This window comes from Ammodytes marinus (assembly GCF_949987685.1).
Source record: "Ammodytes marinus genome assembly, chromosome: 16".
NCBI classification, from domain to species: domain Eukaryota; kingdom Metazoa; phylum Chordata; class Actinopteri; order Uranoscopiformes; family Ammodytidae; genus Ammodytes; species Ammodytes marinus.
This window is the reverse complement of record NC_137220.1, coordinates 26,441,802-26,469,196: the sequence shown is the minus strand read 5'-3', so window position 1 is coordinate 26,469,196 and position 27,395 is coordinate 26,441,802. Positions and strand designations below refer to the sequence as shown.

Genomic DNA, 27,395 nt, shown 5'->3' with positions numbered 1-27,395 from the left:
GACCTAAATATGAGAGTAACAACCACTAGGGAGCCAGGTCGACAAATAAGTGTTTAGTGTGAGTTACATCGAAGGACGACAAGGGTGGAGGAGAAAAAGAAGAGATGAGAGTAAGGGGAAGATAAGGACAGACAGAGTGCACTGAGTGTGTACCAGAGAAGAAGAGGGAGGAGTGGAAGTTCTCAGTTGGTGCACTGGTATGTGACGTCAACAGCTTGTTGGATTGAGGTGCTGTGTCCTGCTGATTTTAATCCTTACTCATTAAGGAACCGAGAGCAGGTGCCTGTGCAAGCCCTCTGGGGAAGTGGAGAAAGTGACAGAAGGAAGGAACATTTAACAATCCATCAAAGCAGCTAATTTATAGCTTGAGAGACGGAACAGGGGAGAACAAGGATTTTATTTTTGCTTTTCAGGCTTATGTCTGCTTCCCCTCCTTACCCTGTCCCTTGTTCGTCCTAAACCTCTTTACCTACAGTCTTTACGTGTGGCCTGTTCAAGCATGCCCACAAACGGAATTAACAAGGCTCTGAAGCTGCAGTTTGGTCTCATCAACTATGAGAACCGCTACTTGACAGCTGAGGCCTTCGGCTTCAAGGTTAATGCCTCAGGCATCAGCATGAAGAAGAAACAGATCTGGACTTTAGAGCAGGACGAGCAAGATGGCCAAGTAGTGTTCCTCCGCAGCCACTTGGGACGCTATCTGGGCTCTGACAAAGATGGAAAGATCACATGTGGGGCAGAGAGGCCTGACCCTGACTGCCGTTTCCTTATTGTGCCCCAATCTGATGGTCGCTGGGCACTGCAATCAGAGCCTTACCTGCGTTACTTTGGAGGCTCGGCTGACTACCTCTCCTGCTTTGCCCAAGCCATTGGGGAACAAGAGCTGTGGTCCGTCCATTTGGCTTTACACCCACAGGCAAGCCTACTCAGTGTGGCACGTAAGCGCTATGCCCATCTGTCTGCTTCAGATGGAGAGATTTCAGTGGGCAGCAACATTCCCTGGGGATCGGACTCCCTTGTTACCTTGGTATACCAGGATGGAAAGTACAGCCTGAAGACCTGTGACAGTCGTTTCCTAAGCAATGATGGCAAACTGGTGAAGGAGAACACCAATATTACTAGCTTCACACTGGAGCTAAAATCTGGCAAGCTGGCCTTTAAGGACTGCGATGGAAAATATCTGACCCCAGTGGGTCCCACGGGGACGCTGCGATCTGGCCGATGCTCAAAGCCTGGAAAAGATGAGTTGTTTGATCTCGAAGAGAGTCATCCACAAGTAGTGTTTCAAGTCGGCAACAAAAGATTTGTGTCAGTCAAGCAAGGTAATCAGCCTGTGAAAGTCTAGATAAAAATGCATAATTTGTTTCATTATATCGTTCCTACCTATTGCAAACAAGCAACTGGTTGATATTTATAAAAATGTTGTTTAACTTGCAGTATGATTCTCACAATCTAGTATTAAGCATTTAGGAGCTTCAAAACAGGAACGTATTTCATTGTTAAAAGTCATACGTGGTAAATAATGTGATATGAAGGTAAGATAAGGTAAGGGCAAGGTAAAACAGTCGTTATGGTAACAAACTGACATTAAATATTACTATTCCCAGAGGCTCGAAGAGAGTTCACAATCAGGCAAAGTGGAAATCTGAAATTTAACATCATTTTCAATAGATTGTTTTTGACCAAATAAGTGACAAGTTGAACGTTGAGGTAATTGTGGTAATGGGCTTTGTCATTTCCACTGTGTGTCCATTGAAGATTAAGCATCGTGCAAAAGACTCGAGGTCGGGTCGGTGCCACATGGGTATCAATTACCGTCAATGGACTCTAAGCCTTTCAGCTACTCGCTCTTTACCGCCTTTCATCAACATGATGTAGATATAAAGTGGGCCTGTGTGTAATGAGATGGCTACAATCAGGCCTTACCAGACAATCTAGTTCCAAAGCTTGATATCAGTCCGTATGATGTGACAAACAAAGAATGTGGCTCGACAGGACAACAAATTGTGCTCTGTGGCAGATTTTTAAAATGTGATCAAAACAACAAACGGTTCTTATAAGTCTTGGTGTAGTTGCAAATGATGCATGTAATACTTTATCCTATCTGAGGAGTAGGGTTCTCAAACTTTAGACTGCAATCATCAATGCTTAAAGTAACAGTTAGTATTAAAAAAGGGTCAATGTCAGTGATATATTTCAATAAATGACCAATTTTTTTTAAATGTTCACTGTAGAGTTTGGCCATGTGGCAGTTCCATGTTTCTTTAAGGAACAAGGCACTGAAAGCTGCTTAGCGAGCCCTGCAGTGCAGATTTGCATTTCACCCCCAAGGGAATTACAGCAAGCGAATGACCGGGAAGGGTGGAGGGGTGTGGGGGATTAGGGTTGTAACAGGCTTAAAAGAAAGGTTGAAGGATATTTCTGTAACATCCAATCTGAGCTACAGCAGACACAGTGAAGTTATATGTGTCTGTGTATTCTCCACCTCTTTAAGCCACATCACCCGACATAGTTCAAACACGCATGTGATTTAAGTACCATATACAAAACCAGAAAGTTTGAGTTTTGGATGTTCTAATTCAATTTGCTTAGGCAATCTAACAATAGTATCCGCTACAACTCAATCACACCAAAAGCTTCTGTTTCTATGATGGAGCAAACAGGATTTTTTCAGCATCAAGACTTTTTGTTTTATACTTGCGAGATGGATTTTCTTTAACAGAAGCAATTTTTCTTCACTGCTTATTATCAAAAGAAGTATGATTAAAAACAATAAAACCATTAAGGTATTTACATTTGCTTTTGCACTTGGACATGCCCTTGTATTAGTACATCTTGCCAAAGCACCATGCGTTTGTGTGATACATTATTTCACTTTAGGTCGTGTCATCCACTGGAGTGGGTAACACATCAAAGAGTTGATGTGGCGAATACACAATATCAAGCAACCAAATTATTAAGGAAACGAAGAATAAATTAATGGATAAAAAAAATGTAATGTGTATTTTATAATAATTATTATTATTTATTTATTTTTAAGACTTTTTTTGTAGCTGTAATTGATATGAATATTTGCCACTTGAAATGTTGTGTGACGTAGCAACACCTGATCAAAAGAGTTGGATATGTCATTTCAGGTTGTTCAACAAACAGAGAAGGCATGGATGCAATTGAATGCTATATTATATGGTTTAATTCACTAATGGCAGTGCCTGAGACAGAAAATTACATTTAAGAGGAGGCAACATTGTTTTCTATCATTTCTACTGAACAAAGGCACACTTATGTTCGCTATCTTTTCTTACACTTTAACAGGAGTGAGTATTTCAGCCAATCAGGACGTGGAGACAGATATGGAGACATTTCAGATGGAGATCGATAAGGAGAGCAAAAAGTCTATGTTCAGAACCAATGGCGGATCCTACTGGACTCTGGTGACTCATGGAGAGATCCAGTCCACTGCCACAGGAGTGTAAGTAGCTCTTATCACTTTAAAATATGTTTTCCACCTTTCATCTAGTCACATAGCCTCTTACCTTTGATTTTTCCTAGAGAGGTCAACACAATGTTTGACATTGAGTGGCGAGGACAAAGGGTGGCACTCAAAGCGGGTAATGGAAAGTATGTCTGTACCAAGAAGAATGGACAGCTCTCAGCGGTCAGTGATACAGTCAGTAAGTGTTTTCAGGCAAGCCACTTGAGATTCACAAAGCTGTGTTTGTTTGAAAATGCCACCAAAGTTATAACTTTTTTGTTTAACCCTGCACAACAAATGAACAGTGTTTGTCTTTGATCGCAGGTGAGAATGAATTATTCCTGATGAAACTAATCAACCGTCCCATGCTGATCCTTCGTGGAGAAAATGGCTTCGTCTGCCACCACAAGAGCTCCAACACTCTGGACGCAAATCGTTCCATCTATGACATTTTCTCATTGATCTTCAATGATGGCGCCTACAATGTAAAAAGTCAGTGTTTTTTCTCATGTGTGAACAATGCACTACATTTCTAAAATATATTACATGGCATGTATTATATTTTAAATGTAAAAGAAATGCAGAAAAATATATAAATCACTGATATTTTTTCCTGCAGGTGTGAATGGAAAGTTCTGGTACGTCTCTGGCAGTGGCATGGTGTGCTCAGATGGAGAAAAGCCAGAGGACTTTTTCCTTGAGTTCCTGGAACATGGACGCATCGCCATCAAGGGGTCTAATGGCAAGTACCTTCGAGGAGACCAGGGAGGTACGCTTATGGGTGATGCTACTACTGTTGATGCATCTTCTCTTTGGGAGTACTGATCCCCTTTCAATCAGGGTCCCTCAAAGAGGAAGCAGGAAGGTGGCTTGCAAGGACCCGCTTCTATCAGCTCAATTGAAGCAGACTGACCGTTAAACACTTTCGTACCTGTTTTTATACTAGCGGCCAGGTGCCCAACACCATGATAGTTTGTTTTTTTATTGAATTGGGAAAAAAGTGAACGCTTTAGGAAAATATGTGTGGTTTTCACGTAAATGTTTAATGTCTTGTTTTTCAAATGAAAAATGTCAACATCAACCAACGCATACTGCATAAAAAAGGGGAAATGTCACAAATACGGAATTGGACTGTGGTTGTCCCGATTATTTCAGACACACGTTGTTCAATGTAGGTACATGGACTAGGGAAAGTCACAATATCAGAAATGTAATAGTCAATAACAAAACAGGTGAAATTCCACGATTCTCAATACCCAATTCGATACGTGAGTACATTTTCTTTTTTTAAGTCAAATAAAACAGTAAATCCCATGTGCCATTTTAACATTATAAAAAACAACAGTGTGTAGTATATGCAGCCTTTCATAATATAAAACAAACTTAATTAATTCTGCTTCTGATATGGTTGGCTTTGTATGTGTTTTCTGACTGTGCAACTGCCTCCCCTGGTTGACATCCTTCTCTTGCTGACACTGTGAAAAGAGAATTGTGAGATTTCAGTTTCCAAGTATAGCTCAATGACTGTAAGAAAACAGCAGTGGCAGCACACACAATGTGTCCACACAAACACATGCACCTCTGTATAGGTGTGTAGGTTGACAGGTTGTTATATTTTGATAACAACCCGAAAGGTAAGGACAGTAGCCAAGTATACTACGATCTATGGTAACATGACGTTAGCCTGCAAGGTAGCACTTTGCCATTGCAAAAGTTGTATGGGATATAACTAGTTGGCTATACAGCAATGCCAGCTGTGTCAAACACAAGTTATGGTAACGTGTATTTCAGGATTAGGATGACACTGGACATGTTGTTGATGTAATGTTAACATGAAGTGAAATTCGCTCACCAAATTATTTGAATCAATATGGATATGAATATTAGACCAATTTGATCTGTCTCCACCCCGCCAGGCTGCGTTGGTATAGCAGCAGAAAGGAGCCCTCTGCAGCAGTGTAGTCTATTCAGAAAGCATGGTCACGGAAGGTAACAAAACCAAAGTACAGTCCTCCTATTGATGCTAAATTCCAGTGGCAAAAATAGTCTTACTATCTCAATTTCTGAAAAACAAACTTTGCCAAATTCTACAATCAATTCAAAAACTGATAGAAATCTGGCGAAGAATATGTCCTTACGATTGTTTTAGTTTTTAATGGGAGGACACTCATGTTCACACACAAAACTAACCTAATATAGTTAAAAACTGGCCTGGCATTAACCTCTGTAACTTATGACAACAATCCGTGGAGTTTGTTTATGGCTTTTTAATCATTTGCGTTATGTTTAAAGGAACAGTCAGTGATTTCACTCTACGCACCAGGGTAATGCACCGTAGTCTTCAAAGACAGCTAATGATGGGTGCCAATGGTGCTTTCATTTATCTTAATAGACATAATAGACAATCCACAGCTTCTTTAAAAGAACATTATCAACTAAATGAAGAGGACTGCTTCATTAATAGACTGTATTGGCTGAGGCACCTCTGCATTGCTAAGCAATGTATTGCAAGAGGTTTTGAATCAGTATTGCTGACTTAAAGACATTTTCATGATAAAGATGTGAAAGGTATAATTACACTAATCAGACATGTTTAGTAACAAGACAAATATCAGTAGAAATGTCATATATGAATGTCAGGGCAAGCAAGAAACCAAAGGGGGAATACATGTAAAGCATTTGATGAACTGCACATCATTTGTAATGTACCAGTGTAAACTCAGAAAGTGCTTCTCTGGTGTTCCGCCTAGGGGCCTTAAACCATACTGCACTCTATTTCCCTGTGTACCCTGCTATCTTGTTCAGAGTTGATGGTATAAGATTAATAAATATAATATATTTTAGAGAACATACTTTTGAAATGCAAAGATGACTGACTCTGCATGTTAGGTCCACAACTAACAACTGTGGCATCCTATAAAACATCACGCATAATCAAATGTGTTTGGACACAAATCTAGAATCCATCTACCACAAAGTCAGTGGAGAGGATGCCATGCATTTCATTTGTGAAAATGAAACACTGCTTTTGTACAATGTGATCAGTAGCCTTTAGTTATACCCATAGCCCCACACAGCCCTTTTCATGGGGAACTTTTTGTATTATTATATCAATCTCTTTTATGACTTACTGAATTGATTTCATACTCCTGACCTGACGTCCATCAATTTGCTAAGTGCACAAGCTTCCCCAGACTTCACTGGCACAAGTGTTGGTTCGCACCAGAGAGGATAAACTGAACTTGAAAACAATTTATCCTGTAGATTTGTGTGAGTTGTTTTCCGTAAAAAAAATACAATACAATCTGGAATAGTTCAAGTGTAGTGTCTAACCAAATGGTTTTGTGATGTGTATGATTTGCTATTAATGGAGATATATTTTAGAAAGCCAGCAGGTCTAAAGGGCTCGGTCATCTATGCATCCTGTATCAGCTCCATAGAGAGCATCCAGCCATATTTTAGAATGTGTTTAATAAATGGATATGTTTTACTATCTTTGTTTTCTTTTGATGACAATAAAAAACTTTACAATATCTTTGTTGACTTGGAGAACTATGGTGTGTGTGTGTGTGTGTGTGTGTGTGTGTGTGTGTGTGTGTGTGTGTGTGTGTGTGTGTGTGTGTGTGTGTGTGTGTGTGTGTGTGTGTGCGTGTGTGTCCTCAGTGATATCGCACGGAATGTCATAGGAATTCAAAGTATTATTATTATTTCTACAATTATAACTATTCAATCAAGGTTTGCTAGCTCCAGGGTCCTGAGTAGTGCATGCTGACTCAATGGGGGGCATGGAACTGATGTACTATGTAAATAATGCTTTTAGTAACACATGTTATGAGTTACGCTGTTTGTTGAAAACAACTGAAAAAATATAACAGTATGGCTGTTAATTTGTCAAGAAAATAAAACAAACATGCTAAAAATGGTCACAATTGGGGGCACTCCGGTGGTGTCGCAGTTGTCGCGGGCTTAAGTCTGACCCATGGATCTTTACTGCATGTCATTCATCCCCCCTCTCTCTATGTCTCCCCATTTCAACTTTGTTTCTCTCCGTCCATACTATCAAATAAAGCTTGAAAATGCCCAAAAATAATCTTTAAAAAAATGTTTTTTACAATTGTAAGCAACATTTTTAAATGTACTTATGGCAGCAACGTAGCTTGTGAATTAAAATGTTCAACCAGAACAGAGTCCAACCTTGACAGCATTCGTCCATTAATACAAGGCAGAGAGGACTCATTGATCAGTGTGGTATTTACTAAGATGATGTTCCCATTCATTGCACTGGGTGGCAGTGTCTACCTATGTGTGAAAGTAGCATATCTTGCTGCAATCCCGACAAGTACAAACACATGTTAGCAATCCACCACATGGCACCTGGAATCTGTTAACACTTCCATCAGCTGTCACTGGAACATCATCCTTACATGAGCCCCCCATAGAACAAAATATGAATTCACAATATGTATTCAAAGTATTTCAGGTTCTAATCAAAGCATACCAATTTTTATTTACACAGCCCAATATCACAAAAAGCTAATTTGCTTCAGTAGGTTTCACAATCTGCAAAATATACGACACCCTCTGTCCTTATAGTCAGGGAATATAATCAGATTCCAATTTGGAAATACATCTTTCTTCACCAATGATGCCAACACCTCATTGGTCAATTGCAGCTTTCCATCAAGGATTGCATTTGAAAAAATCTAATGGAAGAATTTGCAAATTAACACAGGTTTACAGGTGCATGGATGATAAACCAACATGTTTTGAACTGTTCCGTTTGTATGGTTGCACATTTTTTCATTTGAATTTGTGCCATGTCTTCAATGCAAGATATGATATCATCAGTAACCACTGCTTAGATTGGGTCTGTAGGATACGGAGATGTCATAATGTTTGATCATTTGTGTGTGATTGAGTGTGCGTGACTACACCCTGCGTTAGTGTTGGTGTGACTATTTTTAGCGTTTGTGTTCTAGGGTTAATACCGTCATCAATACTGATACTGCTAATCGATACCAATATCGATACTCTTTGATACTTCTCTCCATAATTTGGTGCAAAATATGAGAACATGACATGACGAGAAGATTAAACAGTTATTTTAGGATAATTTTTTGGCAGAAATATCGAGTTAGATTGCTGCCAATTTGCTAAAGCTGTCACACAAACTGCACTGCCTACGATTTACAATGTTACATCTATGTGTGAATTCTAAATAGTTCATAAAAAGTAGCTATCCACCCTGAATCTGTTGAAATGGGACCCTCCATCATAGAACATGGGTCTGCAGACCAATCTACTGTAACGTTTTTACAGTTGCAGAGTAAAGAGTGCTGCCTGTTTAAGAAAAATCTGAAAAATAATGTAGCTAAAATTTCCTCTCAAAGTGCACCAGATTAATGCTTTTTACTTTAAAAAGGTAAAAAAAATAAGGTACAGGGTCCCTCCAACAGTATCCCAAAATCCTGTGGGAAACACTGACTTCCTTAATATGTTTTTGGCATTAATTGTTTGTGTCCGTGTGGAAAAGTCAGTGCACCTGACTGGATAGGGGCGAGTGGGGGGACCTTTAAGAGTCTGTGCCAAGGGGCCCATTATCTCATAATCCGTCTATGCCCCCAACAAGGACCAGGGTCCCTCCCACAGTATCCCTAAATCCTGTGGGAAACACTGACTTCCTTAATATGTTTTTACCATTAATTGTATATGTGCGGAAAAGTCAGTGTACCTGACTGGATAGGTAGGAGTGGCCCTTTAAGAGTCTGCACCCAGTGGCCCATCATCTCATAAACTGTCTACGAACCAACTGGATTCTACAATCTGTTTTCTTTTTGCGGGCAGCATGCACAGCATTCACAAGAAATATGTATTTAAAAAAAAAATAATTAAAAAGAAATTAAGAAGATATAAAAAAGTGGGGGGCCCCACACTAGGTCTTGAATGGGCCCCCAGATCGCTAAGGCCGCCCCTGAACAGATACCAACCTCATGCCCAAACCCTGCTTATGGACAAGGAAGGAATTAAAGTATATAAGTTTTATGAGGTTGTGTATGTTTTAACCCTCTGAGGTCTACCTTCTTTAAAGGTCCTATCTTTATTAATATCTCCCTGAAGATATGGCTGAAAAATAAAATGAAAACATCATCTCAAACTAGAGGTCCTCCTGTTTCCGGGGAATGTTCTTGTGATACTGTCAGTCCCTTACAGGCTTAGAAAACACCATGAGAAGCAAGACCCAGAAGCTCCCCAGCTACCACTTAGCTTGTAAATGGTGCATAGAGTATATACATAGTGTGAAAGTAGTTTGTTATTATTGTTTTTATATTTACCTAATGGTTTGTTTGAAAAATGTTTTGTGATGCCTCCTCTTGTATTAGTATACATCCCATGAATCATTATATGTGGTTCAAAGTCTTCATTCAGTCTAATTTCCTTAAGGTTTTTTGAAAGTAGAGACAACATTTCTACCAAAAAGCATCTGGACCAAATTTTATATTAGTCATGTTTTGTGCACTCCCCTACTTTGATTTGGAAAATGTCCACTGCATTTTTGAAGCTAAGGCTTAGGAGAAGCAATTTCAAGAGCCAAAACAACTCAACAGGATGACTAAAGGTTCTTCAAATTTCCAGGTTTTTCAAAAATCGCAATTAATTTTTCAGCATTTAAGCCAATTATTTATATACACAATGGTCTAGGACATAGGTAGACCTCAGAAAACAAAGGCCTAATGTGTTCTGAACATTTCCATATAAAACACTTTGGTATAATTTATCTTCTTGCACATTTGAAATAGGTATTTATAGAAGTATGTAAAATTGGAGAAAATAACCCTAGACCTCAGAGGGTTAAATCAGTAATGTGTGTGGAATCAAATTGTACTTACCTCCCCAGGGACAAAACAATCTCTTTTGAAGAAAAAACCTATACCTAAAGTCTTTCTGTTCCAGCTATAAACTAATTCAAACTGAGGCTTAAAACATTTAAGGGATTTTATTTACAAAATACAAGAGAGTATAGGAATATTACATAAAATGGACAAAAAAGGAAAAGAAAATAGTTTATATGCCTATTGCCTAATGACTCATTCAATAGAGTTATTTTACCCCTAATAGATGTTAACTTGGTGTATTTTTCCAATTTTCCAAAGCATTTTCTAAATTATTCTCGTGCCTATCCCTTATCTAAAACCTCCGAAACCTTAAAAATGGTAAGGACTTAAGAGAGATTGTTACACTGAGGAAAGGTTTATTTCACCCAACCTCCATTAATTACATTCACCATTCTATGGGATTTCCTATTTTAACATTCCCATCTAAAGTTTAAGAATTTTACCAAGTCATCTGTGTCAAGAGTTTTAGAGAACCGTTTTAAAAGACTCTGCCTCTAAAGTAGCCTGGCATTCCCAGACCTGCCACTAGGCGCTGGCAAATTAAATTTGCTGCGCCTGTTGGTCTGGAAACTCTCCGTTGAAGCTTTTTCAAAAAGACCAGAAATCTGGGCTCACGTTTCAATTGGTTCTATCTAATATGGGTGCGCCAGAGCCCTTTGTATGGTACTCTAGGGCGGACGTAACCGGATGACGACAGTGACGTGCATGCGACGTCGAAGCCGTGATAGTAAACATCAAAGATGGCTGCGGATATGTTGTGTGAGTTTGAGACTGCTTTGGCCTCGACCCTTTACGATTTGGAAGACGGCACTGAAATATTTCATTAGCAAGTAAGTGGAATGTTCTGTTTTGCCGACCGACCACGGCAAACGTTTAATTTAACAGTTTAACAGCTGTTCGCTAAACGAACGGGGCTTACGTCACCTTGTGCATCGCTCTGATTGGTTGTAGTGCTATCCAACTGCGTGCAGTGGCATTTGAAATGCACGAGTAGGAGCCGCCCCTTGAGTTGGAAATTACTATCGTTCAAGATATCAGGGTCTGGATTTCCAAGCTACCTCTAAAGGACTTCGAAGTCCAAAATCTTTCAGAGTATTTTGGACTCACAGTTTGCGTGGCAAACTAAAAGTTGTGCCTAGTTCTGCTCCAAAATTTCTGTTATATAGTGAACAGAGAACCAATGAGACTTAGGAGAGGGAGGTGTGTAAAAGGAACAGCTGCACGGGTACCCCGGTAGCCCCCTCCCTCTACTCCTTCCTATGGCCATATAAGGTCCTTCCCCTTCATATGGTCAGCTTTAACCTGATGAGCATTCACATTATATTCCATTCCATTAAAAATATTCTACTTTTACTTATGACAAAAAGAAATACAAATGTCTCATCCCCTTAAGAATCAGATATGCACAATTAAAAAGTTGCATCATGTTCACTTATCACAACAACATAGCTATTGGCGCTGCGTGAATGTTGAAACGGTAAATAAACAAACACCGTTAAAGGTTCAGTAAGCGGAATGGTCAGTTTAGCTAACTTCCTGTCACTCAGTGCGTTGCCATGGCACAACTAGATTGGATTAAGACATATATCGAACTAGACACTCGAACGGACCGTGTCACTTGTCTGATACATGGCCTTTCAGGAATCGGATAAATGTCCGATGCATGGCTGTCTCCACAATGCTAGGTGGCGCTGTAGCCCTTTCAACCATGCTTTCAACAAGTGGTTATATAGCCACGTCCGTTTCCCTTCCGGCAATAACCCATGGTGTAGCCGGTGTAGCCTATATTGCGCAGGCACACAAGCACAGAACGAGAAGTCCGATATGCGATATCCGATCCCTGTATACATGCAGAGAGAATGCTGACAATGAACGAGTTATCTAGGTGTTCTTATCCGACTTCTCTTGTTCTTATTGTGCCGATTTGTGTGCGAAGTAGATTGGATAAAGGTGTTTACATGCAGTTTAAAAGTCCTGTTGAAGTCTTATTCGTTTAGTTACCCGATTATGAGTCTGCATGTAAACGTACTGACTGACTGCAGTTAGCAGTCCCCTCCCTCGTCCCTACGTCACCACATTAATGCACTGCGGTCTTCAAGCAGCGAGTTATTTAGCATCATCTCAGATCCATAAGTGTGATAAAACATGATAAAAACCATCAAAACAGACATTGAGAAGGATTTTTACCTGCTCCGCCATTGTAGGCGCACGCATTCACCCATCTGTTGCTCTGCACGTGCACCGGCAGAGAGACGGGTGCCGGTTTGTAGCGTTCTCTCTTCTGATTGGATATCAGTAGTGGGATCTCCGAAAAGTTTATTATTTATTTGCAGAGCGAGTGACTGAGATCGGCTTTATGAAATGCGGACACTATATAAGTGATCACTGTACGAATAAAGCAATTTAACACTTATATTACCATAAATAAATCGCTTACTTCACCTTTAATTTCAACATTGCTTAGCTGTAGGCTACTTGTAGGTCTACCAATTTATAATATGTGTTGAGTTTTGCTGCATTTTGACAAAACAATGTATTTACAAGCTCGTACAACCCCTAGGCCTATCTTGGGGGTTATGCTTAGGTAAACTAGCTAACCAGGTGTCGACTTCTGCGCACAGTTATAGTTTGTTTGGGTAACACTTTACCATAAGGGGTAACACTTTATAATAACTATCCGTTGTAACTTGTTAATAGATCATTAGTAAACTCTTAATTAATGATTATTAATGATTTGTTAAGTGTTTGTTAGCAGTTTGTTAAGGATTTATAACAATGGTAGATAGTTAATAGCTTAATAATTGAATCAGTTCATCTGGGAGGTAATCCGAGATTAACTGATCACGTCACGTTCAAGTCCATGGCATGCACAGTGTGTATTGAGTTTATTTAAAAATATTTGAAAATGGGGCTGCCCTCAGTTGCCCATGCACTGTGTATAGTCTATAGCCTATTTCAGCCTCGTCGGTATCTAGGATTACCTCCCAGATGAACTGATTCAATTATTAAGCTATTAACTATCTACCATTGTTATAAATCCTTAACAAACTGCTAACAAACACTTAACAAATCATTAATAATCATTAATTAAGAGTTTACTAATGATCTATTAACGAGTTACAACGGATAGTTATTATAAAGTGTTACCCAATAAGGTACACAAAAAAGAGTAGTTACTCTTCCAAAAAAGAGTAGTTACGGTTTTAACACTAGAACTATACTTTTATAAAATATTGAAGCCCCTGTCATGACTCACGGCTCGGCAGTCTCTCCTTCTCTTGTGTGTGTTTTCCCTTGTCTGTCTCTCCTCTGTGTTCTATGTATCTCCTCCCTGTTGGCATGTGGGCGTGGCAGCACTCCTGGGCAGACTGTTCCAGGTGTGGATCGTTGGGCTATCAGGGCAGGCTGTTTCCAGGTGTGGATCGTTGGGCTAATCAGGGCTCTCTACTTAAGCCTGTGGACTCCTGTCGTTCAGTGCCAGAGTATACTACGTACCAGAGCGGTAACTACCCGAGACCTGAGATTAGGTTTGTTGTTTTCTTTCTGCCTCAGTTGGAGTTCGAACTAACTCTGCTTCTCTTTCCTTCCGTGCCAGTTGTCTTCGCTGTTCGCCTTTCCTGCCCGCCGGCCTGCGGGTTCCCGGATGTCCACTTGCCTCTGCTCGCCACGCCAATCTGTCGTCCTGTGCCCAGCCAGCCAAAAATAAACATTGTTCTTTACTGACTACCTCAGAATCAGAATCAGAAAGGAGTTTATTGCCAAGAAGGGTTTTACACCAACAAGGAATTTGTTTTGGTGAGTAAGGTGCATACAATAAACAATAAACGAGCAGTAACTATCATAAATATATAACACAATATATAAACATATATAAACAAGCAGCAACATAAGTGATAAGTTAAAAATATTATAAAATAGAATAAAAAACTAAGGTAAGGTACTTAAAAATTGTAAGAATTTACAAAATGGTGATGGCTATGAGTGCCCGAGTCAGTGACAGTCAGTGGGGGAGGCGGTCTCTGGACCTGTTAAGGATCCCCACTGAAGAGGGGAAGAAACTGTTCAAGTGGCGGGAGGTTTTGGTCCTGATGGCCCGCAGCCTCCTGCCAGAGGGGAGAGTCTCATAAAGTCTGTGACCAAGATGGGACGGGTCGGCCATGATCCTGCCTGCAGGCCTCAGAGCTCTGGAGCTGTGCAGGTCCTGGAGGGATGGAAGATGGCAGCCAATCACCTTCTCAGCAGAGCGTATGATACGCTGCAGTCTGCTCTTGTCCTTAGCCGTGGCTGCAGTGTACCAGACGGTGATGGATGAGGTGAGGATGGACTCGATGATGGCAGTGTAGAAGTGCACCATCATAGTCTTTGGCAGGTTGTACTTCTTCAGCTGGCGCAAGAAGAACATCCTCTGCTGGCCTTTTTTGGTGAGGGACCTGATGTTCAGCTCCCATTTAAGGTCCTGGCTGATGATGGAGCCCAGGAAGCGGCAGGACTCCACAGAGTCGACTGGGGAGCCACACAGGATGAGGGGGGCGGGTGGGGCTGGGTTCTTCCTGTAATCCACAATAATCTCCACTGTCTTTAAAGCGTTAAGCTCCAGGTTGTTCTGGCTGCACCAGGTCACTAGATGGTCAATCTCCCACCTGTAGGCGGACTCATCCCCGCCAGAGATGAGCCCGATGAGCGTGGTGTCGTCCGCAAACTTCAGGAGCTTGACGGACTGGTGACTGGAGTTGCAGCTGTTGGTGTACAGGGAGAAGAGCAGAGGGGAAAGAACGCAGCCTTGGGGGGATCCGGTGCTGATGGTCTGGGATTCAGAGAAGTGCTTCCCCAGCCTCACACGCTGCTTCCTGTCAGACAGGAAGTCTGTGATCCACCTGCAGATGGAGTCGGGCACGTGGAGCTGGGACAGCCTGTCCTGAAGCAGAGCTGGGAGGATAGTGTTAAAGGCAGAGCTGAAGTCCACAAACAGGATTCTGGCATATGTTCCTGGGGAATCCAGATGCTGCAGGGTGTACTGCAGAGCCATGTTTACTGCATCGTCTACAGACCTGTTGGCTCTGTAGGCAAACTGCAGTTGGTCCAGGAGTGGGTTGGTGAAGGATTTGAGGTGGGACAGTACAAGGCGCTCAAAAGACTTCATGACCACAGAGGTCAGTGCGACGGGTCTGTAGTCATTTAGTCCTGTCGTCCTTGGCTTCTTTGGGACGGGGATGATGGTGGAGTCTTTGAAGCAGGCTGGCACATGACATGTCTCCAATGAGGTGTTGAAGATCTCCGTGAATACAGGAGACAGCTGGTCAGCGCAGTGCTTCAGGGTGGAAGGAGAGACAGAGTCTGGTCCGGCTGCTTTGCGGGGGTTCTGTCTCTTGAAGAGCTTGTTGACGTCCCTTTCATGCAGGCAGAGAGTCGTCACTGTGGTAGAGGAGGGGAGGGACCCAGAGGTGTGAAGTGGAGAGACCCAGGGGTCTGCTGAGCTGGGGGGGATGGTGAGCTGGGAGAGGGTGTCGCGGGGGATGGTGTCAGGACTGTCCCTTGGTCTTTCAAAGCGACAGTAGAACTCGTTCAGTTCATTTGCAAGTTGCAGGTTGTTGACTGAGTGGGGGGGTTTAGGTTTGTAGTTCGTAATCTGTCTGAGCCCCTTCCAGACAGAACCAGAGTCGTTAGCTGAGAACTGATGTTGGAGTTTCTCAGAGTATTGTTGTTTGGCTTCTCTCACCGCCTTCCTGAAGCTGTACTTCAACACCTTAAACCTGTCCCTGTCCCCACTCCTGAACGCATCCTCCTTTTGCAACCTAAGCTGTCTGAGTTTGGCTGTGAACCAGGGTTTGTCGTTGTTATAACTCACCCTGGTGCGTGATGGAATACAGCAGTCTTCACAGAAGCTGATGTATGACGTCACAGCCTCTGTGTATTCATCCAGACTATTGGTGGCAGTCCTGAAAACATCCCAGTCTGTACAGTCCAAACATGCTTGCAGGTTCCCCACCGCTGTACTAGTCCACTGCTTTGACGTCCTCACAACGGGTTTGCAGAGTTTTAATTTCTGCCTGTATGAAGGAATCAGGTGGACCATGACGTGGTCGGAGAAGCCCAGTGCAGCGCGGGGGACGGCGTGATATGCACCACTGACTGTGGTGTAGCAGTGATCCAGAATATTGTTCTCTCTAGTAGGGCATTTAATGAACTGTTTGAATTTGGGTAGTTCATGGCTGAGGTTGCCTTTGTTAAAGTCACCAAGCACAATCACCAAAGAGTCCGGGTTATTGCGCTCCACACTCAGTATCTGGTCGGCTAACATGCGCTGCGCGTCCTGCACGTTGGCATGCGGTGGGATGTAAACACCGACCAGAATGAATGAGACAAACTCACGGGGGGAGTAGAAGGGTTTGCAGTCTATTATGAATGTTTCCAAAATATGTGAACAGTGTTGTAGGATCACTGTCACATCATTACACCAGTCACTGTTAGTGTAAAAACAGATACCTCCACCTTTGGTTTTACCGGAAAGTTCTGTGTCTTGATCCGCTCTGAAAAGTTGGAAGCCTGCCAGCTGCAGCGCGGAGTCCGGTATCGATCCACAGAGCCACGTCTCCGTAAAACACAAAACAGAAGATGAGGAAAAGTCTCTGTTTTTCCCCATCAGCAGCTGAAGCTCGTCCAGTTTGTTGCACAGTGAGCGCACGTTGGAGAGAAATATTCCTGGAAGCGGCGTGCGATTTCCGCGTAGACGAAGACGCACGAGCGCGCCGGCTCTTTTTCCTCTCCTCCGGCGATACACAGTGTGAGCAACGGAGAGTGCACCTTTGACCAATATGTCCAAAATATCAACAGATGGGAGGAGAAAAGTGGGTAATAAATCCGCTGGGGTGGTAGCCCTTATGGACAGGAGTTGTTCTCTATTGAGAGAGCACCGGGTATTGAGGCAAAAAGTTGAATTAACAAACAAAACAAGACAAAACAATGCGCACCAACACACCGAGGCTGCCGTCCGAGGCGCCATCTTTTTTTCCGGTACCTGGAGTCTGTTCTGCTTTTGGGTCCGACCTGTGTGCGATCATAACAGCCCCCACTCTTTGACTTTTCCTAAAATTGTGTTGTGATGCTTTCCCCATGGTTAAATAAAGTCACAATTAATCTGGATTAAAAAACAGGCATTTATACCTAGAACCGCCGCACTGGGTCAATTTGACCCGCACAGGAAAATGAAATATTTTCGAGCAAACTAGGCAACGGCATTGTTTGAGGTCTGCGATCTGACAACTAATACGTGCAGTCATGCATAAACTCTTACAATAGATAAGAGATGAAGATAAATACCTAACAACATTAGAGTTACTAAGTGAAATGAGTGATGCGAGTCTGATAGTGGAGTGGAGAGAGATCAGAACAGATCGCTTTGTTCCACACACCGTGGCTCGTCCTAGCCTGGTGCTACCAGACCATCGTACTACTGAAGGGAAAATGAAATTTGGCCGGAAGTAGGCGGGCGGGCGGAGCCAGGCTAGGCTCGTCCAGCTCAACTGACAGACAGCTGAGTGCTGTCTGATGAGCCGGACAGAGAGCGTCGGAGGGATCCTCCGCCTCAAAACATGTAAACGTGTGAAAAAATGAATGAATAATCAATTAGAGCTTATCTAAAAATAAGTTTGCCATGTTACTGTTTATTGTATTTAGGATTTTAGCTCATTTGGACAGTTTTGTCCGTCTGTTTTCATTGATATATTGGTGATATTATATACTTTCAGTTTCATCACTGAGTCGGCACGAAACAGTTTTTAAAACAGTAACTACTATTTTTTGTGTAGGCTACCTTATTGTAAAGTGTAACGAAAAACTGCCCTACTCATTTCTAGGCTAGTAACCCTACAACTACCCCTAACCCTAACCACATCACTGTCTTTTAAATGTTAATTGGCTAAAGCCAGAGACCTTGAAAGAAGGTTCTCGTTTCATCTTCTTTTCTTTTTACATTTTCCAGATCATTTTTGACGCACCACGTCTAAATGCCATGCCAACGTAGCTCCAGAAACCCGGACGACATTGATTTATTTTTTGTTATTAAGTGTGTAGCCTACGCTTATTGAGGCAGGCTATATTGTTCTCCTCTTTTGGCAACCTTTTTATTTAGCCTACTATTCTGTTGAATTGTTTTTTGGGTAGGTAGGCTATAGGATTTGGTCACAAAAGCAGCCACCGTTATTGTTGAACATCGGTTACAATTGAGTTGCTGTGAGATATCAAGTCAAATATCAAACAAAGCAAACTGTAGCGTAGCCGGATGTGGCCTGCCTGCCCTGCACCATCAAGCAGCTTCTAAAGGTCACCAGCAGCTTGGAGACCGCAGTGAATCAATGTTGACAGACGGACGGACGGATGGGGGGGTATTGGCCTACATTTGGAGTCGTTTTTGAAAGGAAATTCTACCTTCTCAACTTGTTCTCGGGCCATTCCGCCAAATGGGTGACATTTCTGTCCCCAAGCCTTCAAAGGTATACATTGGATTGGATATATTGGATGAAATTGGAACAATAGTTGACGGGGTACATCTTAAAGAGGACCTATGATACTTTTTGACTTTTATGACCTATAAACGTTGTTATAATGATTTATAGTCATGTTTAACCATACTAGCGTATCAAATAATTACGTACATGCATTTCGACGTATTCCCGAAGGAAGGTAACCAATCACAACGGAGTGGGGTTTGCAGCAGGGGGGGAGGGGCGGAGAAGCTCAAAGCAGTGTGTAGAGAGAGACTGCTGTGCTCGCTAGGGTAAGAGGAAGAGTGTCCCGAAAATCTACATAGTTTTTTGTGATGTGATTCGTGTCAGGTTGCTCTATAGCAGTTTTTAACAAGAAAGTAAGACCAGAAAAGTATTATAATAGGATCTCTTTAACGTTCAGTCCTGTTACCTAAATTATTTATTTAATTTAATTTGTTTATTATTAAAATAATACTTTTTAATAAATCACCAGAATGTGCTGAGTGTACTCATGCTACTAGAATGGACCCTATGTATCTATATTTGCATGTTTATGCCAATTATATGTTAAAATACTCAGTCCTGTTACTTTCAGTCCGTTTACTTTAATACATTTATATATATTATAAACCTAGTTAAAAAGTCAATATAATTTCCTGAGATAGACCAATATATCTTTTGAATGGTTAAATATATGTATTATGATATTCAGCTTTGAAAAAATAAAAAATCTGAAGTTTAATTTGGAAGAGTTGCAACATGCAATGTCAACCATTTGGTGGAATGGGTCTTTTGGGGTTTTATCTTGGAATTATGTGCCGGAAGTGTGGGGCTTTATTCCCTTAACTTGACTCTAGTGATCACTCGAGGAGCGCTGCTGCCTCTGACTCAAAGCATTAGGCTACATGACAGTGTAGGCTGTAGCAGGTGCCCAGAAATACGCATATCCCATATCCTCTTATTTTTAATTGGGTTTTTCTCTCTTGTAAAGTCAACTGGAAACAATTAATACAATGTGTTTTTTCTCTTTTAAGTTTCTATAAACTAGCCTACCCACAGTTTACGAGCGTTCTAGCCATGGAGAACTGGCTCTTTACAGGGATGGATCCAGCAGGAGAGCTTTTACGCATCGCGCATCCTGGAGCGTCGACAGTGTAATTTTTTTTTCTACATATAGGCCTATATTTAAAAAGAACTTCTCATCATATTAGAACGCTCTTGCGTGTGGACCGTTAATAATGAGGTACGGATTGGTGATCCTCGCTGCTGGCTTTACAGGTTTGCTTAGTTTCAGCCTCCTCGCTGTGGCCATTGGGACAGATTACTGGTACATCATCGATGTCAATAAACCCAACAACACGGGTCCGGACGACCTGAGTTCACATTCTGGGCTTTGGAGAATTATCGAAGGTAGGCCTTTGTCAACTCAATTAAAGTGGAGCATATCTGTCATTTGTCTGCGATTGCATTCAGGGGATAGAAGTCTCCATCCACAAGTAGGTGTGTGAGCTATAACACAATCAGACGCAGCCTTCATTGTTCTAGTAGGCTATAACTTTTGCACTGCTTCTCAGATAGAATAGGCTATAGTCTTCCGTGTGCAATATGCAAGCCTACCTGCATTGATCGTTCCTGAAGTTGACAAAAATAAAAAGTCTATTCTACTGTGCGGTACATGTGATTATGTTGAGGTGTAATTGCTGCGTTATCCTATTTATTGTCAGCAACCGTTCATGACAGAGGCTGCATCTTTGATTAAGCCTTTCCCTCGTTACTTCCATGTTTGTGCGGAGCCGAGTACCCCCGCAAAAAAAAACATCTGGGCATCTAAACTGTTAGCAGTGAAGCGCAGTTTTGTGACAAAGATTTAGCTTGGATACATAAATGACCAATAGATATGTCTTTGTGATGTATTATTAATTTGTAGCCTTAGTATAGCTAAGATTCATAAATGTCACTTGTCTAATGAGTGTAATGAGCCATATGAACAACAGATGTATGATAGCCTACGTAATATCTGCATTATTTGCTCCTTTTGTAAGCAATAACTATAGCAACTATGTTCCCCTGAACAGTGTCATCCGCTGCAGGCATCTGCAACCCAACAGCTGCATGCAGGATATTTTTAAACAGAGCTTCAATATAATCCGCTAGTTGGCTTCTATAGTTTTAGCCTGCACGCTACAATGTGTTGCTGAAGATCCCCCAACACAAATTCTTCAAATGTATGCAAAGCTGAGGAAATATGTGTTACACAGGCGATGTCTTTAATTTGTTTCATTAATCTAATCATGCAGTGTTTTATATTTCTAAATGCGTTGATTTTTTCCCCCTTTTTTTCACAAATAAAGGATGGAAAATTGACACTGTTCGGTATCCAGTGCCAATTTTCGTAGCTATGTCATCTGTCATGTGTATCCTAACCTTTTCCCTGTGACATTTTCAGGCTCAAACAGGAGCTCATTCATCCCTTCTTTCACAGTGAACATGTCCACCCTGTCAGAGGCGGAAAGGCACCTTCTCAGTAAGTTGTGTTGATCAAGAAGTGTGAATATAATACTAACCCTGCGTACCAAATCGCATACTCTTTTCTTTTTTCTACTCTACATACTACATCTGATCATAACACCAATCTAGTTAGGATGCAGATGTAGGCATACAATTGGGACATACTTTTACCAATTTATTTCATCATAACGTTGCGCCTTGATCTTGCCTTTTGCTTTTATATCCCTCGCATCCCCTGTTCATTTTCCGTTGATGTGACGTCACTTCCGGTGGACACTGGATTGTGGGTCAGGATCGCCCAAATAGCATGCTTGTTTTCAACACTAAAATTCTCGGCCGGATGTAGTAGACATCCGGGTACTTTTTTAACCATCCTAAATCTGGACACAAGAATCGGAACATCCTAAATATTTTTTTTTACCATACTTTTCATTTTCCTTTATTTATTCTCGAAAGATCAATTGAGGGTTACCCTCTTTTACAATGACGTCGAGACAAATTACAGATACACAATATACAATTAGAATACACAACAAGCTTACAAAGAGACAACAACAATTAAAACATTCAGATCAATTGAATAAAGCAGAACAATAGCCTAATTAAAACAGTTACAAGTGGAGTGGGGCTGATTCAAAATAATAACTTTAAATTGGTTAACAGTTATGAGTGTATTTATTTTAATTTTATGTTGTAGGCTGTTCCAGGAGTCAAGGGAACTGTGGCTAAAAGCAGTTTTACCAAGGTCAGACCGGGCGTATGGAACATATAACATGAGCATTTCAGTTGAGCGGGTTTGATAAAGCCCATCTGAAATATGCAGCATTGTTGTCAAATAGAGTGGTAGTTTTCCGGTCAGGGCATTATATATACAAATATGCCAATGTGCATCACGTCTCTCTTTAAGAGAGGACCACCCAACCTTATCATATAAAACACAATGGTGTGTGTCATAAGAATCTCCTGTAATGAACCTTAAAGCAGAGTGAAAAACAGAGTCTAGGAGTTTAAGACACGAATGAGATGCATGCCGATAAAGTACTTAATAGTAGATAGTATGGGGATTGGAACGCAGCCTAAGTCTAGGATTCTTGACAAAAGTATTTGTCAGGTGTTGGCTGCTGAAGAAAAAACTGATTTTACAAGCAACAGTATGATGTCGTATTTAAATCTCAACCCAGAAGACACAAATGAACACACACACAAGATGGCAGGTTTTCAGAAAGAGTCTCTGTTTGCAACTTTGACAGTGGAATGTAATGATATGCCCACTTTCGCAGAAGCTTCAGCAAGTCTCAACACCACAAGTTAATTTGCAAACCCTACTGGCAGTATGGAAAGCCATGGTTACTTAGATAACCTGATTTGTAGTTAGGGCACAATAACAAAATGACAGTATATTGTAGTCCTTTCAAATCGTTGAGCATGGTAACCATTGTGAGTGTGTATGTGCATATGTGTGCTTTCAGACTTGCACAAGGTGGTGGTTATCGTGTTGCCCCTCAGCTTAGTCCTGCTGGTGTTTGGCTGGATCTTTGGACTTGTCAGTTCGTTGGCCTGCAGTCCCAAGCTGCTAGCTGGATCAGCATCCTACATTCTCTTTTGCAGTAAGTTCACACAGAATAGACAGTACTGTATATATTTGTTTTATATAATTGTTTTGACCCTGAAATAATTGTGTGTGCTTAGTATGTCTGAAGCAAATCTTTTGCTTGGTCAACATGTGCAGGATGCACAGCACAAAGAAATGTGTGGGTGACACATCATAAACATGTACAACAGCAATTCCCAAAAAGTTGGGACGATATGTCAATATGAATAAAACAAAATGTGATTATTTCCTAATCCTTTTTGACATGTATTCAATATGAAACATCATGTGTATTTGTTTAAACTGATTAACTTTATTGTTTTTTTGGTAAATATACGCACATTTGAAATGTGCCTGCAACACGTTTCAGAACAGTTGGGACAGGGGCATGTTTACCACTGTGTTACATCATCATTTATTTTAACAACACTGAGTAAGCGTAAAGACATTATTTGTTAACATTGAAAGCAAAATTATTTCACGTTCTTGCTTGAAATACAACTTCAGATGCTCAACATTCTGGGGTCTCCATTGTGATATTTTCTGCTTCGGAATGCACCACATTCTTCTTCAGGCCAGTCTAGTACCTGCACTGTGTTCCTTTGAACCCAAGCTGTATTAAGATGTGTAGAATGTGGCTCGGTATTGTCTTGCTTAAAGAGATCCTATTATACTACTTTGCTGGTCTTAATTTCTTGTTAAAAACTGCTATAGAGCAACCTGACACGAATCACATCACAAAAAACTATGTAGATTTTCGGGACACTCTTCCTCTTACCCTAGCGAGCACAGCAGTCTCTCTCTACACACTGCTTTGAGCTTCTCCGCCCCTCCCCCCCTGCTGCAAACCCCACTCCGTTGTGATTGGTTACCTTCCTTCCAGCAGCGGGAGATTTTCAGGAAGGTGGGGGCATGCAGCCGGAGCTTGCCTGAGCAGCATTACCATACATGGAAACATCTGGGAGCGTGACACAAACTACCCGTTACTACTAGTTATTTCTCGACCGGCTGCCATAGTGTTTAGTGCTCTGCATAGCCACCCCAGACGGTCAGCAGGGAATACGTCGAAATGCATGTACGTAATTATTTGATACGCTAGTATGGTTAAACATGACTATAAATCATTATAACAACGTTTATAGGTCATAAAAGTCGAAAAGTATCATAGGTCCTCTTTAAGATGTACCCCGTCAACTATTGTTCCAATTTCATCCAATATATCCAATCCAATGTATACCTTTGAAGGCTTGGGGACAGAAATGTCACCCATTTGGCAGAATGGCCCGAGAACAAGTTGAGAAGGTAGAATTTCCTTTCAAAAACGACTCCAAATGTAGGCCAATACCCCCCCCCGTCCGTCCGTCCGCCCGTCTGTCAACATTGATTCACTGCGATCTCCAAGCTGCTGGTGACCTTTAGAAGCTGCTTGATGGTGCAGGGCAGGCAGGCCACATCCGGCTACGCTACAGTTTGCTTTGTTTGATATTTGACTTGATATCTCACAGCAACTCAATTGTAACCGATGTTCAACATTACCATACATGGAAACATCCAGGTGCGTGACTCAAACTACCCTGAAATTTGAACAAGTTATTTCACGACCGGCTGCCATAGTGTTTAGTGCTCTGCATAGCCACCCCAGACGGTCAGCAGGGAATACGTCGAAATGCATGTACGTAATTATTTGATACGCTAGTATGGTTAAACATGACTATAAATCATTATAACAACGTTTATAGGTCATAAAAGTCGAAAAGTATCATAGGTCCTCTTTAAATAAGAAGGGACGTCCCTGAAATAGACGTTGTCTGGATGGCAGCATGTTGCTCCAAAACCTGTATGTACTTTTAATGCATTAATGGTGCCTTCATAGATGTGCAAGTTACCCATGCCATGGGCACTAATCCGCCCCCACACTGGCTTCTCAACTTTGTATTAGTAACAATCTGGATGGACCTTATATGATATAGGGTCTGGCCACGATCAATATACCTTCCCAGGGGCGGCACCTACACGTGCATTTCAAATACCAATGCACGCAATTGGATAGCACTACGACCAATCAGAGCAATGAACAAGGCGTATAAAGCCCTGTTCGTTTAGCGAACAACGGGTGAACTGTTAAATTAAACTTTAGCCGTGGTCGGTCGACAAAACAGGAAATTCTTCTTTCTTGCTAATGAAAGATTTGAGTGCCGTCTTCCAAATCGTTAAGTGTCGAGGACTAAGCCGTTTCAAATCAAACAACGTATCTGCATCCATCTTTGGCGTTTACTAGCACAGCTTCGAAGGTGCAAGCACGGCACTGTCGTCATCCGGTAACATCCGCCCCAGAGCCCCATACATTGGGCTCTGGCCTGCCCATATCAGATAGAACGATTTGATTGGTAGTTCAGAATGGATCGTGCCCAAACCAACTGCCTGAGCAAATGTAATTTGCCAGCGGCAGTTTTGGACTTCCAGGCTAGGAGAAAGCATGAATCTGTCACTGAAGCAAAAGGTATCATAATAAACCCTGCCATATCTGCTGACAGGATCAGCACCCCGTGTCACACAGGAAAAACAGCTAATGGTATTGACATGGAATATACTGTCCGCAATCCACATCTCTACGTCAAAAGAAATACATGCACCTAGCTCTTATACTTTCTCACCACCTCAGGTGGTCAACAAAGAGGAGGTAATGGATTCCAGCAATGTGGTTAGATGTTGGTACATCCAAATGCAAGTTTTATTTTTAGCTATGATGCACTTTGAAATGCCACTCTGAGCACATCACGTTCTACAGTGCAGACGAATATGTCTCATTGGACATGTTGACGCGTGCATCTGTGAATATGAGATCTGGCAAGACTAACGTTTCCATCTTGCACCAATTTGACTTATTTTCCATCTTTGACTCTGCAGCTCAAGGTTATTAAAAATATCTAAAAAAAATCTAGCTTCAATCCATGAAAATGTTAAAATTAGTGTTGCTTTTCTGCAAGTGCAAGACTGACTGTGTTCATGAACACTTGTACCAATCAGTATACAGTAGGCCTATTCTCTAAATTGTTATCTCCATGGCAGGATACAATTACAACCTTTTGTGATTTTAAATACTTATACATACTTATTTAAAGTGATTCATTGCAGCTTGATTGTGCTGTGTGAAGAGGTCCTGCCTTCTATGGTGGTGCCATGGGTCAGTGTGAATTTTGCATGTGGTGGCAACGGCTCTGTATTTAAGCCATTTCTGGCAAATGACTATGTGTGATACTGGGCCATTTATATGGAAAATGACTTGACTTGAATTGACTTGACAAGGGTCGACATTTGGACACCCACCACTAAGATAAATGATATGTGGGATGTTTCATTTGTCAGTAGGGGAACACAATACACTAAAGGGACTTACTATCAACATCATAATGATGTAAAATGTATTGTTTTTGAAAGTCTTTTAAATCTTTAATGCTTTAAGATTAGGAATTACAATTTTTTCTCACTAGGCATTAGTACAATTGTGTGTAACTTATTGTTAGGTGTTACCATCTGTTGTTTTGGCATCTGTCTGTTTCTGTGCCCCATCCTCAGGTCTTTTCACCCTGACTGGGGTAAGCGTCTACATCAAATACTCCAACCAGGCCATGGAGGAGTTCCAGCAGGTGGTGTCACCAGAGAGCCTGGCCCACGTGGCTGTGTCCTTCGGCTGGTCCTTAGCCACAGCTTGGCTATCCTACAGCCTGGAGGTGGTCAGTGGCCTGCTGCTCCTGCTCGCTGCCAGAATAACCCACATGAAGGGCCACTATGACTCCGGTGTAGCCGTCGCCATGTTATAGATTGATTGTTTTTTTTTATGCCTACTTGAATCAAAGCCCCACATTTTAAATGCAAATTTTGCTTTTTTTAGTTGTTAATTATGTATTTGTTTCATTTTTTTAAGCTTTGAACAGTACTGTAATACCATCAAGCAGGTCAAGGGCCCAAAACATTTACATATAGATGTAATCTGGCTATACGTAACGGCAGCAACCATAGATTAAATAAATGAAGATGGTTCATTTGTGGCGCTGAATGTGAACATCTGTGTGTTCTTTGTTTTCGCTGGCCTGTGGTGACGCCTACACTTTCAGCCTCTCGGTATCATTTTCTGTCCATTGTGCGCGTCCACAATGACGAATGTGGGCAAAACAACTGAAAAAAAGGAAATTCAGAGTCTACTCACTGTGTGGAGTGGCGGAGTATTGTTTTTCGTTCTGATATTTCTGATTCTTTTGTTGTCATACTCCAGTCCATATACACAACAGATAGCCACTGTATTACGTGCACAATTCTGTAAAGGTTTTTTGGGTCACATTTTATTCTGTAGGCAGGTTTACGGTGGGCTGTGTCTTGAGATGTTGTTACATTTTAGAGAACAGCTTCATCAATGACCCAAAATGTATTTTTTTACTTGACTTCTA

At 41.4% G+C, this 27,395-nt stretch overlaps 2 protein-coding genes across 2 annotated transcripts; both read left to right on the top strand.

The window, feature by feature from the left end:
• Positions 1 to 499: 499 nt before the first annotated feature.
• fscn2a (fascin actin-bundling protein 2a, retinal) lies at positions 500 to 4,300 on the top strand (the record flags this gene model as incomplete). The annotated part of the gene is given in 5 exon segments (XM_080044504.1): positions 500 to 1,322; positions 3,316 to 3,472; positions 3,553 to 3,788; positions 3,791 to 3,967; positions 4,095 to 4,300. Coding segments are annotated over 5 exon segments (1,599 nt in total).
• A 15,789-nt stretch (positions 4,301 to 20,089) lies between these two features.
• On the top strand, positions 20,090 to 26,771 carry LOC307262320 (transmembrane protein 235; the record flags this gene model as incomplete). Its single annotated transcript, XM_080043157.1, has 4 exons — positions 20,090 to 20,261; positions 21,298 to 21,375; positions 22,829 to 22,966; positions 26,527 to 26,771. 4 exons carry the CDS (start codon positions 20,090 to 20,092, stop codon positions 26,769 to 26,771), a joined length of 633 nt encoding a protein of 210 aa, XP_079899283.1.
• Positions 26,772 to 27,395: the final 624 nt, after the last annotated feature.